Source organism: Somniosus microcephalus, chromosome 15 (genome assembly GCF_052327205.1).
Source record: "Somniosus microcephalus isolate GS21.2 chromosome 15, FLI_Smic_1.0, whole genome shotgun sequence".
NCBI lineage: Eukaryota > Metazoa > Chordata > Chondrichthyes > Squaliformes > Somniosidae > Somniosus > Somniosus microcephalus.
The window spans coordinates 56,168,424-56,188,873 of NC_141001.1; the positions used below are offsets into that span (position 1 = coordinate 56,168,424).

General features: G+C 47.3%; 1 protein-coding gene across 1 annotated transcript in view; it reads left to right on the top strand.

The window, feature by feature from the left end:
• ush1c (Usher syndrome 1C) overlaps positions 1 to 20,450 on the top strand; it is a 343,726-nt gene that overhangs the window by 269,050 nt on the left and 54,226 nt on the right. The window contains exons 23-24 of the mRNA XM_086007821.1: positions 12,576 to 12,629; positions 16,689 to 16,788. Of these exons, the coding sequence (XP_085863947.1) occupies positions 12,576 to 12,629; positions 16,689 to 16,788 (154 nt within the window). The remainder of the gene's footprint in view (positions 1 to 12,575; positions 12,630 to 16,688; positions 16,789 to 20,450) is intronic.

A 20,450-nucleotide genomic window follows, 5' to 3' on the forward strand; every position in this document is an offset into this window, starting at 1 on the left:
AATATCTTTTTGTGGTTGCACACCAGCTGCACAATACTCCTGATTGATCTGAGGGTGCCCGGTTTGCCATGTCTGTACTGTCGATAATGTCCTGCACCTGTGGGAAGCCAATCAGAGACGCAAATCCGAGCGCCCACTCATTCTGACTGGTGTCATTGCAGGCGAAGTTGACATAATTGCTGGTCCTGGCAAACAAGCCATCAATCACCTGTCTTATGCATTTAAGGGCCGCCGACTGGGAGATCCTGGATATAACTCCGGCAGAGCCGCGGAAGGATCAGGAGGTAAAAAAGTTGAGGGCAGTGGCGACTTTGACAGCCACTGGCAATGCGTGGCCATTAGGTCCAGCAGGGAGCAGGTGTTCTTCTAGGAGGCTGCAGATGTCTGCAACCACCTGACATGACACACTGAGCTTCCTGAAGCACTGCTGTTCAGACATGTCAAGGAAACTAAGCCTCTGCCTGTAGACCCTGTTTTGCTGGTAGTGCCTCCTGCAAGCTGCTCCCCTCTCTGCTGCTTCCGTCTCTGCTGTCCAGCTACAGGTCTCTGAACAGCAGGCTGGTGCTGGTGGTGGTCATATTGGTCCTCATCCAAGGTCCAATCTAAGGCAGCCTTAGCGCCACCCATCCTGATGTGATTGAGAAAAGTGTAGAAAGTAACCTCTCAGCAAAATTACTGTGAACAAATCCTTTCCCACGAGCAGGTAAGAAAGCAGCTGTTCGTACTGAGTATGAATTGCAGTATTTCCTTGAGTTTGATTCAGCCCCCTTAATTGCCACTGTGTTCTCGCCTTGCCTTCACTGGCAACTTTCAGGAAGCCCGGGAAACCCGTGGATGTGCCTGTAAATCTAAAAATGAGTTGAAATATCGCTTTAACTGAGCGATTAACAGATGTTAATAGGCCACCCGCCTCTCCCGAGGGTGTTGCGCACAAGCAGCCTAACGTGCTCCAGTTAAACCCGGAAGTTGGCAAGTTGAAGCTGACTTCCCGGCCCGCTAATATGTTTGCTGGTTTAACCCCACCTGCACCCAAATCCATGCGCTCCTCCAGGGTTAAAATTCCCTTCACGGCAGCCATATATCTTTGCCATGGTGATGACTAAGCCATTTGCATGGAATTGGACTTGTATGTCTAGAACAATAAAGCAGTTGGCATGCTGAAAGCTGCCTTGCAGAGGTCCTGCCACCATGCTGAAGGTAGATGTTCATATTGCTGATGAGACAACTCTTGAGACTTGGGATGATAGGTGCTACCTGGAGGCCAGGCATGAGATGTTATCCTAGTCCTGCTGTAGGCTAAATCAGAATGCATCATTATCATGGAAGTTGTGAATGGAGCTGAAGATTATGGAATTATCAGCAAACAGTCCCACTTAAGCAGCTGAAGATGGTTGGGCCAAGGACACTTCCCTGAGGAACTCCTGCATTGATGTCCGAGGGCTGTGATGATTGACCTGCAACAGCTACAGCCATCATTCATGTCATGCATGACCAGCCACCGAAACATTTTCCCTTTGACCCCTATTGGCCTTGGCTTTGCTGAGCTCCTTGGTACCATATTCGGTCAAATGCTAACTTGATGTCGAGAGCAGCTCTTCTCACCTCTCCTTTGTAATTCAACTCTTGTGTCCACGTTAAGGATTTGATGAGGTCTGGAGTTCAGTGGTTCTTATTGATCCATTTGGAACTTTGGAATTCTGCTGCTGATGACCCACAGTGCCGAACAGATGCACAGTTTTAGGCTGCTAGATTGATCCTTAGTCTGTCCCATTAAGCATGGTAGTAATCCCACACTGTGGAAACAAGACTTTGTCTTCATGAGGACTGTGCAGTGGTCACTTCTACCAGCACTATCGTGGACAGATGTATCTCTGATAGGTAGGTTGGTGAGGATGAGGCCAAGTAGATTAGCTAACAAAAGCTCAAACATCCATTTGCCATTGACCTAATGGCCAACTAGTGACTATCCCCTCTTTTACACCACCAAGATGAATTTCTAGCCCAGGATCGCTTTGGGTTTAAAGTGGCTCCAAGATGACAGCCATGTAATTAATGTTCAAAATGAAGTCAACCCTCTCTGACAGATTCAGTAATCCAATACATAAAACACTCAGGTCCGCACTTGCTTCCATATTACCCAGTAAAGCAATGCTGCAGGAAGGTGGTCCTGGTTGGAGAAGCAGCAGGAAGCTTACCATTACTTCTGCTGATAAGCTACATTGTTTTAGCTGGTTATACTCCAGTACTACACCTGTGCATACTTGGGGTCCCTAAGTTTTCCACTTGCCAACCTGTGCCTAAACTTTTTGGACTTGGGTACTATTATGTCCGTGTATAATTGAGACACGGACTGCAGGAGTTGATTATAACAAGTCTTTACTGAATGGAGACAACCTGGAAAATGAAACTACAGAAGCCTGCTAGGGCCTTTTATACAGGGGTGGTCACTGCTGGTACTGCAGTCTGAGACCAGTTATTCCCTTAAAGGTACATACACAACAATTCCTCCCCTTTTAGATAAACAGTACATAACATTCATTTAACAACTAAATAATAACTAATTACAATTACAATTACGGTTGCTAGATACATTGGTTGAAGTTAAGCAATTATAAGTTCAGTCTTTGAGGAGGCTTCCTGATTCTGTCTGGATAACGCCTCTTTGGGATATCAGGTTCTTCTGGCAAGGTTGAGTCGGGATCAATGTCGTCGTTTGGTTCGTCTGCTTCCAATATCACCGATTCTGCGGTAGATGCAATTCGTACTTCGGTTTCATCGTCAGGTGTATCAGATCGTGGTGTGGAGTTGACGTTTTCCAGTGACTCTAGAATCTGGTCAGCATGGCGTCTTACAATGCTCTCCCCAACGTCCACGGTATACATTAGAGGTCCTTGCCGTGTACAGATCGTTCCTGGCTGCCATTTCTCTGTGCGGTAGTCCCGGGCCAAAACTGGTTGACCTATCTTAAAACTCCTGGTCGGCCTTTCATTCATATTCTGAAACTGCCTGTTCTCCACATCTCTTCTGACATTTGGCTTAACCAAATCCAAGCGGCATCGTAGTCTTCGATTGAAGAACATCATGGCTGGAGTTTGGTTGGTAACCGCATGTGTCGCATTCCGGTAGGCAAACAAGAAGTTATCCACCTTGTGTTGTAGGGGTATATCTTCATTACACATTGCCTTGATAGCCTTCTTGAATGTTTGAACAAACCTCTCGGCCAATCCATTAGTGGCTGGGTGATATGGGGCGGATGTGTAATGCTTAACACCATTGTTCTTTAAGAACCTCCGGAACTCTTCAGACACAAACTGTGGTCCATTGTCAGAGCAAATCTGTTCAGGCAGCCTATTCCTGGCGAATATGGTTCGTAAGACTGTGATAGTTTTTTCTGTGGTGGTCGAGGACATTTTTATTACCTCTGGCCACTTTGAATGTGCATCCACCGCAATTAAAAACATCGAGTCCATAAAGGGACCAGCAAAATCAATGTGCACCCTTTGCCATGGAGATGAGGGCCACTCCCATGGATGTAGAGGGGCTTGTGGTGGGGCGTTTTGGACCTTCTGGCATCCTGTACAGCTCTTGGTCATCTCTTCGATTTCTCTATCGATTCCCGGCCACCACACAAACGCTCTGGCTAAGTTCTTCATTTTTACCCCTCCCAGATAACCCTCATGAAGCTCACTGAGCACTCTATCCTTCAATTTGGGTGGAATTACTACTCTGGATCCACACATCAAGGTTCCTCTGCACACTGACAGCTGTTCTCTTCTCGGCGAGAATGCTGGTAGCAGTGGTTCGCCATGTGCTGGCCATCCCTTCACCGTTAAATCATAGACCCAGGAGAGTGTCGGGTCATTTCGTGTTTCCTTTTCTATGTTTGCATTCGTCACAGGGAGACATTCGACTATAGTCGAATGGAATAACTCCACTGGATCCACTGCCAGTTCTTCTTCCACCGTCGGCAACGGTAGGCGCGACAATCCATCAGCATTCCCATGCTGTTTAGTTCCTTTGTACTCGATGTCATATTGGTGAGCCCCTAGGAAAAGGGACCACCTCTGTAGCCGTTGGGCCGTCATTATCGGTACGCCCTTCTGAGGGTTGAAAATGGAGACGAGAGGTTGATGATCAGTTAGTAGAGTAAATTTCTGACCGTGCAGGTAGTGATTGAACTTCTTCACCCCCCACACCAGGCTGAGGGCCTCTCTGTCAATCTGGGCGTAGTTACGCTCGGCTGAAGTTAACGAGCGTGACGCAAAAGCTATCGGCCTCTCTGAGCCATCAAGGAATTTATGTGACAGTACCGCCCCAATGCCATAGGGAGACGCATCACACGCCAGTCTTATCGGTAGTGATGGGTTGTAGTGAGCCAATACTTCTCTTGAAGTGATTAGGTCCTTGCTCTTCTGAAAGGCCCGCTTGCATTCATCGCTCCATTTCCATGCTACTCCCGTTCGTAGTAGGGCGTTCAGTGGATGCAGAATTGTGGACAAATTCGGCAAAAACTTATGGTAGTAATTCACCAATCCGAGGAATGACCTCAGTTGCGACCCATTTTCAGGCGCTGGAGCCTTAACTACCGCTTCAATTTTGTCAGGGGACTTATGCAACCCCTCTTCATCAATCACGTGGCCACAATACGATATCTGTTCCTTAAAAAACTCGCACTTGGGGCGATTGGCTCGTAGCCCATGTTCACGTAGTCTAGTGAGCACCTGCTCTAGGTTGGCAAGGTGTTCACTGTCATCTGCACCTGTCACTAGGATGTCGTCCAAGTAACACTGAGTCCCCGGAATCCCTTGCAGGGCTTGTTCCATCGCTCTTTGCCATATCGCTGGAGCTGATGCTACTCCGAATACCAGTTGATTATACTGGTAAAGACCTTTGTGAGTGTTTATCGTGAGATACTTCCTAGAGGATTCTTCAACCTCCATCTGCAAATATGCTTGTGCTAGGTCAATTTTTGTAAAGCGCTTCCCTCCAGATAGTGAGGCGAAGATATCTTCTGTCCTTGGAAGAGGATATTGTACTGTGTGAAGGACTGGGTTCACCGTCACCTTGAAGCCCCCACAGATGCGAACCTTCCTTAGCTCCTCAGACTTATTGTTTAACGTTTTTTTCATGACCGGAACGATGGGTGTCGCCCACTCGCTCCAGTCTACCTTAGACAACACGCCTGCATTCTCCAGATTCTCCAGCTCTGCCTCGACAGCTGGGCGAATTGCATATGGTACCGGTCTTGCTTTGAAAAACTTGGGAATTGCATTCTCCTCTATTTTTATCGAGGCGGTTACGCCTTTAAGAGTGCCCAGTTCTTGTTGAAATACCTCTTTGGCATCCGCTAAGATTGTTGACAATCGTCCAGGAGTGACGTCGTCATCCTTTTTACCAGCCACCGTCAGTGCCTGAATGGAGTGCCAGTCTAAACTTATCTTTCTGATCCATTCACGTCCCAATAACGGTGGTCCACCATCTTGCAGAATGTAGAGATACAATTTCCGTATTTTCTTGCCGTTGTATTCGACAGGCACCCTTATTTTTCCTCTGGGGTATACTTTTTGCCCCGTATACGTCCTCAAGACAATGGATGTCTCTCTCAAGGGTATGTGTGAGAATAGCCGCTCGTAATCTCGTCGATTCATGACGGTTAGAGCTGATCCTGTATCCAATTCCATTTTGACTTGGGACCCTGCTATCGTGAGGGTGACCCAAATGGTTCGGTGATCCTCTTTTGCGATTACGTTGTGAAGTTTGAGACAGCTTAGTCTCTTGTTCCCGGATTCACTATCGCTCATCTGGTCTTCGGAACTACTGTCCGTCATCTTTTGTACTTTCCTGTACGGTTCCTTAGTAGCCTTTTTGTTGTCGTTGGTCTTCTTCCCAGACCTGCAAACTCGTGCAATGTGTCGCATCTTTCCGCATTGGCTGCATATTTTGTCCTTGGACCAGCAGTCCTTCTGGTCATGGTTTGTTCTGCCGCAGCGATAACATTTTGCAAATCCCCGTGTCATTTCGTGGGTGCCGTATTCCTGTGGCTTTTGTTGTATTTCCGCAGCTCCCCTTGCTGCTGCTTCGTACGATACTGCCACGCCAAAAGCCTTATCTAGCGTCAGCTCTTTCTCTGAGAGTAACCTCTTCTGGGTTCCTTCACTCAGGAGTCCACAGACAAATGTGTCCCGTAAGGTATCTGCCAGTCCTGCTCCGAACTGGCAGTGCTTTGATAGCTTGCGTAGTTCCGTAAGGTAATCAGCATTGCTCTCATTTTTATGCTGATTTCTCCTGTGGAATTTAAATCTTTCTGCTATCAGCAGCGGTGTAGGATTTAGGTGTTCCTGTAGGATAGCAACAATTTCGTTAAAACTCTTCGCCTTCGGTTTGGCTGGAGTAATCAGGTCCCGCAATAGGCCGTACGTTCTTGCGCCCATTAAATTTAGCAATACCGATGCCTTTTTCTCATCGGCTATTTCGTTTGCCTCGCAATATACCTCGACTCTTTCCACATATGTGGTCCAGTCTTCTATTGCATTATCGAAGGCAGTGATATCGCCAGTCTTTGGCATCTTGAAAATGTAAGATGGCGCCTCCCGCGCTTTTCTTTCTTCCCCGCCGAGTTAAGATGGCGCTTTCCCGCCGCTGCCGCTGCTGCCAACGCTGTTGCTGGCGATTATATTTATTTTACTATCCTGTAATGGTGACGCCCTATGGTCTTCGCGCCTCCCCGATCGCTGCTGCCAACGCCGCTCTCTGCGGTATTTTTATCTTTCTATCGCGCTTCAATATTTGCTCTGTTAATTGAAGAACCGTTCCCGTCGTGGAGCGGACCCTCTGGGACACTTCCCTCCCTCTTCTTAGGTCCGAACACTGCCCGGCTTCGAAGGACCGGCCGCGCCCTGTGTGCTCCACCCTCTCTCTCTCTCTCTTTGCTTCCCGACTCACTGCCCGGCCCCGTTGCAGAGCCACCCGATCGAGCTCTAGCCCGCCGCAGCCCAGGAAGGATCAGTGCACTACCTGCCACCATCCCGATTAGCTGGGAAACCACAGACTGGAGAACAAAGCCTGACTCTCGACAGTCTCTCCTGCAACTTTTCAATTCGATGATTTGGAGGGCGGTTGCCTACGGTATACGCCCGTTTCTCGAGTTTCTTTGGATTATTTATTTTTCTTTCTTCTGGCTCCGACCTTCAATAACGTCGTCTGAGGTGCTGCCGAGTTGCAGGTAAGTTTGTTTCTTACTCGTCGCCAGTATTATGTCCGTGTATAATTGAGACACGGACTGCAGGAGTTGATTATAACAAGTCTTTACTGAATGGAGACAACCTGGAAACTGAAACTACAGAAGCCTGCTAGGGCCTTTTATACAGGGGTGGTCACTGCCGGTACTGCAGTCTGAGACCAGTTATTCCCTTAAAGGTACATACCCAACAGGTACATGGTGGGTATCTCTACAGAAAGAGGATGTGCACTCTATACTGGGTTAACAGAAACCAAAAATGTGGATTTTCTAGTCTCTTTAAAATTTGGCGATGGGTTTCCATGCACTAATATCCAACTGCGCATGAGTAGTGAAAGAAGTGTGGCATTTTTGCCTTTGTGGACCAATAAATATGTACCAAATGATAAACAAACACTTTTGCAAGTTAAAAATAAATTATGTGTAGCTAATGACACAACAGTATTCTCCTTTTCCCCATCTAAATAACAAATTAAGAGGTGTATAGACAAAGCTCATGGGCCACACATGGAGACTGATAATGTGGTCCACTGCTTCGTAGGTGCTCTCTGTCCAATATGTATAAATGGGCTGGTAAAGTAAGTTCAGTTCCTTTAAGTATTTTTCTGCTACTCAGTAAAGCAGAAAGTCCCAAGTTCAATTGCTAATTTGTGCTGATTTTGCTGCTCTCAGTAGGGGCAGCAGTTGCAAAAACAGATTTGTTCTCCGACAGATGGGAAAAATAAGCAACGTTCCTAGCTGCTGTTCACTGACACCTCCTGGAAAGTGCATGTGTGAAAGTCAAATCAGTACTGGGAGCAAGATGTGGCGTGAAGAATGGTTTAGACAAAATGATTTGGCAGCGGCTCTTGGCCAGGGACACAAATTTGCCCTTTATTAATCTTTATGATGCATCCATCTATTTCATTGCTTCTGGCAGGGGAAACGAATGGAAGTCTGTCAGTGTATTCCACGCTGTGAGAGAGAAGAGGAGCATTTTTGGAAAAATGCCTGAGTTATGCAGAAACAGATCAAAGCTCCAGTTGCATTTAAAACATATTTTGAAACCATTGAAAGCAGCTCATATGTTTCTCCTACAGTAATAAAAGTAGTGCATCTTGCAATGTATTGACAAGCTTTAAATAATTTAAGTCAATCTCATTTCCTTTGCCAACATGGGAATGAAATTGATTGATGCATCATAAACCTACTTGCAGCAAATTTGTCACTCGCCAAAAGATGTTGCCATGCCACTTTGTCCAAACCATTGTTAATGTCACAGCCTTCTCCCAATCTCATCTGTTAATTTGGTGTCAAATACAGTAGGCCCTCAGTGATAATCATACATGCCAACCAGCAGTGTTTCACACTGACAGTGTGTTAAGGCCCTAACCATTGTGTCAGCATTTGTTAACAGTCAGTGAAGGTGAAGCCCCTCTCCCCTCAGTCCAACGGCTAATGCCGGAGTTACTAAATTTCCCAACTACTGATGTTGCAATTCCTACCTTTAGTGTCGGGATCTGCTTTCAGAGGCCAGAGACCTGTTCCGGTGCAGTAGCAACTGGACTCTGTTCGAAGCAGGACATAAAGTGGGGGGATGAAGTGGGTAGTGAAAGAGAGATGCATGGATGGCAGTGGAAGGGGAGGGATGCATGGATGGCAGTGGAAATGGATGGTTGTGAAAGATTGGGGAGGTGAATGGCAGTCTCTCGCTATTGTATGGCAGATCGAAAAGCAACTTTAAATGTCGATGTCCAAGTTGGTCATCCATTCTTTGACCTCTGGTGATATGGAGTGAATAGATGGCACGGAAAAGGATGGAAATAGAATGCAATAAAAGCGGAGAGTGGAAATCAATGGAAAGGGGAGGGTCACAGTGAAAGAGGGATGAATGGGAATGAAAGAGGGGAATGGGTGACATTGAAAGGGGAAGAAATGGTAATGGAGAGAGGGAAAAGTGGATGGCTTTGAAAGGGTGGATCAATGAATGGAGGGAAATGGATAGCAATGAAGAAGAGCAACAAATGGCAATGAAGGAAGGAATAGATAGCAATAAAAGTAAGGAGAGATGGAAGGGAGAATGATGGCAATGAAGGGAGGAACAGGATGATAATGGTGGGAAGGAGGAAATGAGTGACAATGAAGGGGAAGGAAATGGATGACAATAGAAGGAAGGGGTAAATTAATCATAGTAATAAAGGGGATAGGGAAGTGGGCAGAAGCTGAGAGCAGCACTTTGGGGTGTGAGAGGAAGGAAAGTACTAGCATTATCTGAGAGGGAATGGGGAAGAAGAGTGCCAGCTTGAACTGTTAGATGGAAGAAGAGTGCCAGCTTGAACTGTTGGATGGAAGAAGAGTGCCAGCTTGAACTGTTGGAGAGGAGAAGAGTGACAGCTTGAACTGTTGGATGGGAGAAGAGTGCCAGCTTGAACTGTTGGAGAGGAGAAGGGTGCCAGCTTGAACTGTTGGATGGAAGAAGAGTGCCAGCTTGAATTGTTGGAGAGGAGAAGGGTGCCAGCTTGAACTGTTGGATGGGAGAAGAGTGCCAGCTTGAATTGTTGGATAGGAGAAGAGTGCCAGCTTGAACTGTTGGAGAGGAGAAGAGTGCCAGCTTGAACTGTTAGATGGGAGAAGGGTGCCAGCTTGAATTGTTGGATAGGAGAAGAGTGCCAGCTTGAACTGTTGGATGGGAGAAGAGTGCCAGCTTGAACTGTTGGATGGGAGAAGAGTGCCAGCTTGAACTGTTGGATAGGAGAAGAGTGCCAGCTTGAATTGTTGGATGGGAGAAGAGTGCCAGCTTGAACTGTTGGATGGGAGAAGAGTGCCAGCTTGAACTGTTGGATAGGAGAAGAGTGCCAGCTTGAATTGTTGGATAGGAGAAGAGTGCCAGCTTGAATTGTTGGATGGGAGAAGAGTGCCAGCTTGAACTGTCGGATAGGAGAAGAGTGCCAGCTTGAATTGTTGGATAGGAGAAGAGTGCCAGCTTGAACTGTTGGATGGGAGAAGAGTGCCAGCTTGAACTGTCGGATAGGAGAAGAGTGCCAGCTTGAACTGTTGGATGGGAGAAGAGTGCCAGCTTGAATTGTTGGATAGGAGAAGAGTGCCAGCTTGAACTGTTGGATGGGAGAAGAGTGCCAGCTTGAACTGTTGGAGAGGAGAAGAGTGCCAGCTTGTACTATGGGAATAGAAAATATGTATCAGATTAACTGGGATGGAAAGTCATAAGAGTGTCATGTTAAATTGAAGGGGGTGAGGGAAAAGAGTGTCAGAATGAACTGGGAGGTGTTGCGAAGAGCTGTCCTTCCAGCAGCATAACAGGTCCAAGGATTTTCAGGCTCAGTACACTTAACTTTTGCTGGATTTATACTGACTTTAACATAAATCCAGAATGCTGACAATGTGCCACTGAAAAAATGATCTCAGAATGAACAAGGGGTTCTGAAAGGCATTATTTACTCTGCAGTCAAGGGACTCCATTCAACTTTGCCCCCTCCAAAGGAGACCCAAAAAATGGCACTATTACCATTGTAAAATCTGGTACCTTTGAGATTAGGAATGGGATATGAATGGAATAAGAAACCATAATTTTAAGATTTGAAGTTAGCGGGGGAGAAATTGGGTACCTTTGCGCTTCCCGTTATCGCCTCTGGGAGGCAATAACGGGGCGCCAATCACTTACCAACCGGGCGCGACGAGAAGATCAACTCCCACTATATTCGGCGGGAGGTTTGCGGCGGCAGTATGGCATTGCGCCCCAATCTCCTTCGCCCGGAGATCGTGATGTCATCGCTGAGTGCATCACCCCGGTAGCGCCCCGGGCCCAAACTTCAGTTCCACCCCCTGCAGCATCGCCGGGCGAAAACACGGGCAGCTGCAGGAGGCGTTCATCGAGAGGCCAGGCGCTTTGAGGGCAATACTTAAAGGCGAGGTGGCTGAGGTAAGTAGAAAAAATTCTTAAATGGTCTTTCTGTTTTTTTTTTTCATTTTTCTTCTCCAGCGATCGATCAGCCCGACACTCTGTTGCAGTGTATCGGGCTGATCGACCCGGATCGCAGCTGCCGTCGAGGACCAGGTAAGTTTTTTCCTTGCAGAGCCTGCAGCGATGGCCCGTCCCTTTAAGGGAGGGACAAAGCCTTCCAACGCGGCAGTGCACGGCCCATTGTGCAGCGCTGCACACCTACCACCCCGCCTGCTGCCTGTTGCGCTCCAGGAAGGAATTGGAGCACTTGATTGAGCGCTCCACTTCCTTCCCGGAGCGCAAATCCAAATGTTTTAAAAGTTAAAAGACATTAGCGCCTGGAGCTAATTTTTTCAACTTTTAAAAGTTAGTGCCCCAAACGGAGCGATACTGAATTTCTCCCCCGAACAGCACTAGTACTGTGAACATCTGAGAAACGTTTGGGTGACATAGCTTGCAGAATCATTTAGTCATATACAGTACAGCTTTGTTTATTGTTCAACAGTAACATAATTTGCAACATGTTCTAAATAAAAGCAAGTGACCCTAACACTAAAACTTGCTGGGTCTACACCAGTACACTGTTTCTGGGTAGGGCTTTTACTCCAGTGTAACACCAGAAAGACGATAACATTTCCAGTTGCCACCTTCAATACAGCAAGGGTGGCACTGCACGAAAATCATTCATTACTGTTAGTGAGTCAATTTAAAAATACAGCACACAATTAACCTACAAGTAAGTAGTATTATCATTGAAGGATTCAAAATAGTGCTATTAGCATTATTTTACAGCAGTGATAATGATATTCAAATATAATAGCCTCTTATGGAGCAGAATAATGCAGAACCACCCCAGCCACAGTCTGTTCGCCCCCCTGCCATCTGGGAGACGCTACAGATGCATTCGCACCCGAACGACCAGATTTAGGAACAGCTTCTTTCCCAGGGCTGTCATCCTACTGAACTCCACAAATAAACTCTAAAGCCTGCACATCTGCCAATGCACTTTATTATGTTTATGTTAATGTATTACAAGCCAAATGAATGTTGAATGTTTAAATGTCTTAATCTAAATGTACACTCTCGGGAGCTGCAAGCCTACATTTCGTTGTACTGCACTTGTGCACTAACAATGACAATAAAGTTGATTATTATTATTATTATTATTATTATTATTATTATTCATGGAATGAATATCAAAATTATTTAGAGCTGGTTTATAGATGTGAAAGGAGTTTAATGCTTTAGCTGATTTTTTTCACAGTCACATTTCATAGTTTGCTTATGTTGATCTATTTGAAAAATAAGCCATGCCTTTGTGTAATGAATTATGGATGCTGAGATCATATTGGTATGGCAGTGCATGACGCAATAGTAATCAAAATTATAATTATATTCCAGTTCACATCAGACCAGATTGCAGGAAAAGATGTTCGCCTCTTGAGAATTAAAAAGGTAATAAGGAATATTGCATCAGCAGGATTTACATTCAGATTTCTAATCGGAAACATGGTTATTTTTTATGCCTTATTTCCATTATTTCTTCCCTTCCACAAGCCTCATCTACAAATTTGAACAAAGTATCTTCAGGAGGGTGCCACTTTGCATTATAATTTTTACTTATAACTAATTTTGCTGTATGATCACTACAACGTTTTGCCATGTAGCATTCTATAAAAAAAATCCCTGAAATGTCATCTTGGTAGCTGGAGCAGAGGGAATGCTTGGCTCCAAACCACAAGATTGCATGTTCAAGTGTCTGGGTTGAGTGACACTCTAGCTTGGAGGATGATTTTTTCCGTTTTTGGCCAGGTATCAGTATGTGAAACTCCAGGTGGAGTTGGGATGCTCATCGCGAGGGAAGGAAAAACCAACGCACAATCGACAAGGTGTCACTAAAAATTGGTACATATGTAAATTTAATTTGCAATTTGAAGATAATCAGTCCTTTTCTGTGGTTTTCAAGGAGAAACATAGAAACATAGAAGATAGGAGCAGGAGTAGGCCATTCGACCCATCGAGCCTGCTCCAGCATTCCATGAGATCATGGCTGATCATCCAAATTCAGTACCCTGTCCCTGCTTTCTCCCCATACCCCTTGATCCCTTTAGCCTTAAGAAATATATCCAACTCCTTCTTGAATATATTTAATGAATTGGCCTTTACTGCCTTCTGTGGTAGAGAATTCCACAGGTTCACCACTCTCTGGGTGAAGAAATTCCTCCTCATTTCTGTCCTAAATGGCTTACCCCTTATCCTTAGACTGTGACCCCTGGTTCTGGACTCCCAGACCATCGGGAACATCCTTCCTGCATCTAGTCTGTCCAGTCCTGTCAGAATTTTATAAGTTTCAATGAGATCCCCTCTCATTCTTCTAAACTCCAACGAGTATAAGCCCAATCGACCCAATCTCTCCTCATACATCATTCCTGCCATCCCAGGTATCAGCCTGGTGAATCTTCGCTGCACCCCCTCCATGGCAAGAACATCCTTCCTCAGATAAGGCGACCAAAATTGCACACAATACTCAAGATGTGGTCTCACCAAGGCCCTGTACAACTGTAGCAAGACATCCTTGTTCCTGTACTCGAACCCTCTCGCTACGAAGGCCAACATACCATTTGCCTTCTTAACCGCCTGCTGCACCTGCCTGCTTACCTTCAGCGACTGGTGCACAAGGACACCCAGGTCTCGTTGCACTTCCCCTTCTCTCAATCTATTGCCATTCAGATAATAATCTGCCTTCCTGTTTTTGCCACCAAAGTGGCTAACCTCGCATTTATCCACGTTATATTGCATCTGCCATGCTTCTGCCCAATCACCCAACCTGTCCAAATAATACTGGAGTTTCTCGGCATCCTCCTCACAGCACACACGCCCACCCAGCTTTGTGTCGTCTGCAAACTTGGAGATATTACATCTAGTTCCCTCGTCTAGATCATTAATATATATTGTGAATAGCTGGGGTCCAAGGACCGATCCCTGCGGTACCCCACTAGTCACTGCCTGCCACTCGGAAAAAGACCCGTTTATTCCAACTCTTTGCTTTCTGTCTGCCAACCAGTTCTCTATCCAAGTCAATACCTTGCCCCCAATCCCTTGTGCCTTAACTTTACACGCTAATCTCTTATAAGGGACCTTATCGAAAGCCTTTTGAAAGTCCAAATACACCACATCCACTGGTTCTCCCTTATCTATTTTACCAGTTACATCCTCAAAAATTCCAGTAGATTAGTCAAGCACGATTTACCTTTTGTAAATCCATGTTGACTTTGTCTGATCCTGTCACTGTTTTCCAAGTGCTCTGCTATTACATCTTTTATAATGGACTCTAGCATTTTCCCCACTACCGATGTCAGGCTTACTGGTCTGTAATTCCCCGTTTTCTCTCTACCACCTTTTTTGAATAGTGGGGTAACATTAGCTACCCTCCAATCCATGGGTACTGTTCCAGATTCGATTGAATGTTGGAAGATGATCAGCAATGCATCTACTATTTCTAGGGCCACTTGCTTAAGTACCCTAGGATGTAGATTATCAGGCCCTGGGGATTTATCGTCCTTCAATCCCGTCAATTTCCCTAACACCATTTCCCTACAAATACTGATTTCTTTCAGTTCCTCCCTTTCATCAGACCCTATGTGCCCCGACATCTCTGGGAGGTTATTTGTGTCCTCCTTTGTGAAGACAGACCCAATATGAGAGCAGTCAAAATATGTAGACATTTAGACAATTGCTAATAAGTAATTAAAATAGGTAAAAATTTTAATGGCCCTGGTGCACCCACACAGCTACATCCTCTCTTCTATCAGCCCATAACCCTGGTATTTTTAATGCTCTTGTATTGATTTCTATAAGCATGCAAATTAATGAATGATCTCAAGGCAAGTTGGAGATTGGTATTGCAGATGCTTCTTTAGCAATATTTCCACCATCAGCAAGAATTTGTACATGCCTTGCATCTTGGCAGTGCTGGAGAAGGGGAATTTCTAAAAGCAGCTTCGTGACCCAAGTCATATCTGTGCACTGCTCAAGAAAGTGAACCATAGATTTTCAAACTGGGGTCCGTAAACTCTTGGTGGGTTTGTGAAGTGATTCTAAGGTGTCTATGAGGTCATTAGATTTCTGTCCATCTGGGGTCAGGCATACCCACGGCCCGTAAACACAGTGACCTAAAACAAACATCAAATTGTCTGATACGGCATGCAGCATGCGTGAGTTCATTCTGCACTGGAGGTGCACCACCTGCCGTTATTACAACAACTTGTTCAAAATGTTCATGAATTTCCTAAAGTTTATAAAACATTAGGGTGGATTTTAACTTCCAGGTGGTCAGCTGGCAGACCAGGCCTCCTGCCACAGCTTTCCATCTACTCACTCATACTGTCAGTCTCAGTAATTCTTCCAAGTGAGTTTCCCCAGCCACACTCGCTGCTACTAGTCTTTAGAAACAACAGATATGAATTAAAAAGCTTTTAAAACTAGCCATAATTACTTGTAGCTGATTTTAAATTATTAATGATGGTAGCATCTCTCCTTTTAAAATTTGGTGTTGTAACTATGAAAATGTTCCTGTTATAATTCTTTTGATATTGGTGTTAACAATTCAAAATTGAAAAGTTCCAGTGACTGAGGCTGAAGTTAATATTTAGTAAGTACAGTAAACTCTTGTTTAAACGGCACTTAATCATCCGGAATTCTTTAATAACCGGCAAAATTGTATTCTGATTAATGCACATTCTAACTGCATGTTTAAACACTCTGGAGTAAGTTTTGAGGCTTCCGCCCCAGAAGGAACGGGGCAGTCGTGTCCCGAAAATGGTGGGGAATGACTTACCACTTGTTCCCGCCGTCGCTGTGGGCGCGGCAATCTTCCCCGCACACAATCAGCTGGGTGTGCTCCTTTGGCTTTTACAAAACCAGCTTGGGCCATTGCCACTCCATGTCCCACCTCCCCTCCTGAGTTCGGAACACCTCCACAGAATTACCTTCTTCAGTCTGAGGTCAGCCGATATATAAATTGCCTCGGTAGGTATACCTCTCCGTTATCCGGAATTTTTAATCAACCGGCACCATCCCGGTCCCGTAGGTGCCGGATACGAAAGAGTTTACTGTACCTAGGCATTCAATTTACAGAGGTGCCTCATTTATAGCCATCCATTCTCTTGTCAGATGCACTCTGCTGGTTGCTTGTGTTAACAGTGAATATTGGCATTTCAAATTTAACATGCCATTTATTGCATGCTTGCACAACAGCAGTTGTTCAATAGTTTCAAATGTGATTTCCATTTTCTGCTTGCCAGTCTTTTCACGATGTCTGGAAAAGTTCTGTGCAGGCTACCAAAGTGCCAGCAGAGTCACCAGTGCAGTGGAGTGCTACTGTTGGAGTCCGGGCTCTTACTGACAAATGAGCTGCAATGTAAACATAGCATAAAATGCTTCAGTGATGATGAAAGTCAATAGAAGTCTTAAACTGATCAACAAAGTGACATGATAATCCATTCTGTTATACAGGAGGGACCATTGGATCTTGCAGTTGAGGGGGGCATCAACTCCCCACTTGGGAAGATTGTTGTATCTGCAATCTATGATGGAGGTGCTGCAGACAAGCATGGTGAGATTATTTCTGTTGTGTTCTGATGTTCTCCTCTGTCCAGGAGATTTGGAAAACCTTGATTTCCACTTCCAAGATCATTCTAATATTCTAGTATTCCACCAGTAGGGCTGTACACATGAGGAAATCATCAACCCTTTTGGTAAAGGGAATATTGGGAATCAATAGGCAAGACATGCAGTACTTCTACCCAACCCAAGATAATTTCTCTATCAAGCACCTATTATTTTCTAGCATTCAGCCAATTTCTTATCCATACCTAAGATTTGCCCTGAATTCCCATAGTTTTGAGCTAACCAATAGCCTTCCATGCTGAACTTTGTCAGATGTCTCCTGGAAGTCCAAGTATAACATGTCGCAAGGCTTACCACAGTCCACTAGGGATGCCACTTCCTCAAGTAAGTCAAGGAGGTTGGTCAGGGAGGATTATTCCCTTCTAAATCCATATTGATCTCTGTTTACTAAATTACTATTATACAGATACTCTTAAAGTTTATATCTGATAAGGCTGATGGTTCTGTACTTGCCTGCTTTTTATTTGTCACCCTTTTTAAATATGGGCATCATTTTAGCCTTCTTCCAAACTATTGGTATTCATCGCCCCCCCACCCCACACCACCCCACCTCGCCACCTCTAGTTCACTGATTCCCTCATAATGATTGTCAGCGACTCACAATCTCCTCCAGTGTCTCTTTTACTATATTATCCCTGGGGATTTAGGCCTAGAAATTCAGTTGGTTGCGCCAGCCGGTAGCGCCTTAGGAGGAGTAGATGTCGGGCGCTAGGCGGCTAGCGGCCGGGCGCAGCGCAATCTGCGCCTCGCCCCAACTTCACTCAAGATTTAGCGGCGGCGCAAAGTCTTTGCGCGCGCTCAGCTGCGCGCGCAGATCCTGACGTCATTTCCTCGTGCAACGCCCTTTGTGCGCCCCAAACCGGAAATTCAGTCGTTTCGCCCCATTGTGCGCTTGGCGCCCCTAGCGACTGTTACAGTGGAACGGTGCTCAGTCGATGCGGGGCGCGGGGGGCGCAAATTAAAGGGCACTCCTCCTGAACTATAAAAGGCTGCCATTTCGCAGCACTCCTTCTTGAGAGACAGATCTTTGGAGAGAGACCAAGGTAGAGAGCTTTCTGCTTTGGCTCATCACTTGGACCGATACTTGTGGCTTCAGGCCACAGCTTTCCACTTGTCTTTGCCTTCATTGACATCTCATTGTTTGCCAGCATATTATGGGGGCTGCAATGGGTGTAAACGCTGGCTTTCTCAATTACATCCAAAGGGCTCACAGATGCCGTGAGAGAGTGGCAGCCCTGGCTAGACGGAGAGGGGGCAACAGGCATCGGCAAAGGAGGCCTTACCCACCCAGGGTATACCGCCAGCAGTTCTCCTATCTCAACATGTCTGAAGAGCAGTGTGTTCGGAGGCTGCGATTCCGAAGGGAGGTGGTCACAGAGATCTGCCACCTGCTTGGCGGTGATCTGCAGCCACGGCTGAGGTGCAGGACGTCTCTGTCGGTGGCAGTGAAGGTGACGGTCGCTCTCAACTTCTATGCCACCGGCTCCTTCCAATCCGCTGCTGGGGACATTGCCAACATCTCCCAGTTCGCCGTGCATTGCTGCATCCGCCAGGTCACCAATGCCCTTTTCCAAAGGAGACGTCAGTTCATCTCCTTCTACATGGCCCTTGCCAAGCAGCAACAGCGTGCAATGGGCTTGGCAGCATTCGCGGGCTTCCCCATGGTGCAGGGCGCCATTGACTGCACGCATGTGGATTTGCGGGCACCTCTGGAGAATGCCGAGGATTACCGCAACCGGAAGGGCTACCATTCGCTGAACGTCCAGCTGGTGTGTGACCACAGGCAGCTCATCCTAGCTGTCAATGCCCGCTTTCCAGGCAGCAGCCACGATGCCTTCATCCTGCGCCAGACTTCTGTGGCAGACATGTTCCAGGCCCAGCCTCACCCACGAGGATGGCTTATCGGGGACAAAGGCTATCCTTTGTGTACCTGGCTGATGACCCCGCTCCGTGCGCCCAGCACCCCTGCTGAAGAGGGATACAACGATAGCCATCAAGCGACCAGGAACATCATCGAACAAACAATCGGCGTCCTGAAGCAACGGTTCCACTGTCTGGATCGTTCCGGTGGAGCCCTACAATATTCGCTGGAGCGAGTCTCCCATTTCGTGGTCGTTTGCTGCATGCTGCACAACCTGGCTATCCGCAGGACTCAGCCACTGCCACCAGAGATTGGAGGACCACCTCAGGAGGAGGAGGACCAGCACAGGAGGGAGGCAGAAAGTGCAAGGGCCACCTGTCGCCGGCTTATTGAACGTCGGTTCTAGGCCCCCTCTCAGGGAATGGCTTGTGCCAATGTCAGCAGATGAATGTAGCCGCTCCACAAGCCCTCAGCCGAGCAGGGCAACCAGGACTTAACCAAAAAACCATGCACAGTGCAATTTAACAACAATAATTTATTGAAAACCTCTGCCCTTCCCACATTACATGCTCATGTGGAGAAGCCCCCTCCAAAAACACAAAACTACCAGTCTCGGCCTTACAAAAAGAAGGAAAGACACCAGTCTCGGCCTCACAAAAACACAACAGGCATTTGAGCATACCTTCTACTGTTTGCCCTGCAAGGGCGATGCCTTTTGCATCCTTGCCTGGCCCCTGCCCGCCCTGCAGCTCCTCCTCAATGGGAGCCCAGTGGCTGCAGCAAGGCTGGGGGAAGGCTGCTGAGGGGCAGATGGCGTGACGGCAGATGCCCTTGGGGGTCGGCCTGCACCAGCTCTGGCCTTGGAGTGGCTGGCTGCTGACTGCTCCAACTCTGGCTGGGCGGCAGCAGTCTGCCCAGCGGCTCGTGGCAGCTGCAATGGCGGAGTGGCAGTGTCGGCTGCAGGAATGGTGCCAACCTGGCAGATCGCAGGTGCTCGCTGGTCGCCTGATACAGTGGCACTCGCACGGGCCAGCACTGCAGCATGCGCAGCAAACAGCTGAAGGACAGACTGCTGGGCTGCTGCTGCGCGGCGGGTGCCGTGGCGATGCCTGGCTGATCCAGCGAGGGTGGCAGCAGTTAGTGCCCGTGTGGCCCTGGTCTGTGTCCGCATGACAGCAGCCAGTGAATGGACGGCACGACTGAGCACTTGGCTCGAAGCCGCCTGTGCTGCCGCGAAGTCCTGCAGACTCCTGGCCTGTGCTGCTCCAAATTGCTGCACACTCCTTGACAAAGACGCAATGGAGTCAGGCATCCTTGCCACTGCAGCCATGAGCTCATTGTGCCTGCGCTCAGCCTGGACGGCCATTTCCTCCAGGAGCTGCACCTCCTCTGCGCTCACCGTCGCAGGACTGGAGGCCGCACTCACCCTCTGGGGAGAAGTCCGCCGAGCTTCCCCACCCCTCCCGCGTTGCTGCAGGCCGCTGGGCCCCGGAGCTTCACTCTCCTCCGACCCTTCCCCCCGGCTCCCCTCCAGGGAAGGCGTGTCCCCTACATCGCCATGGGCTGGCGCGGCTGAGGGTGGCACTGATGGGCCGGCTTCCTCTTCCTCCTCCTCATCTTCCGAAGGGCTGACAGTGGCAGCTTGAGGGCCCGTCTCCTCACCTGACGATTCACCATCTGAAAGCAGGAAGGCACAAGAGTAGCTTTAGAGTGAGGACAGGGCGGCA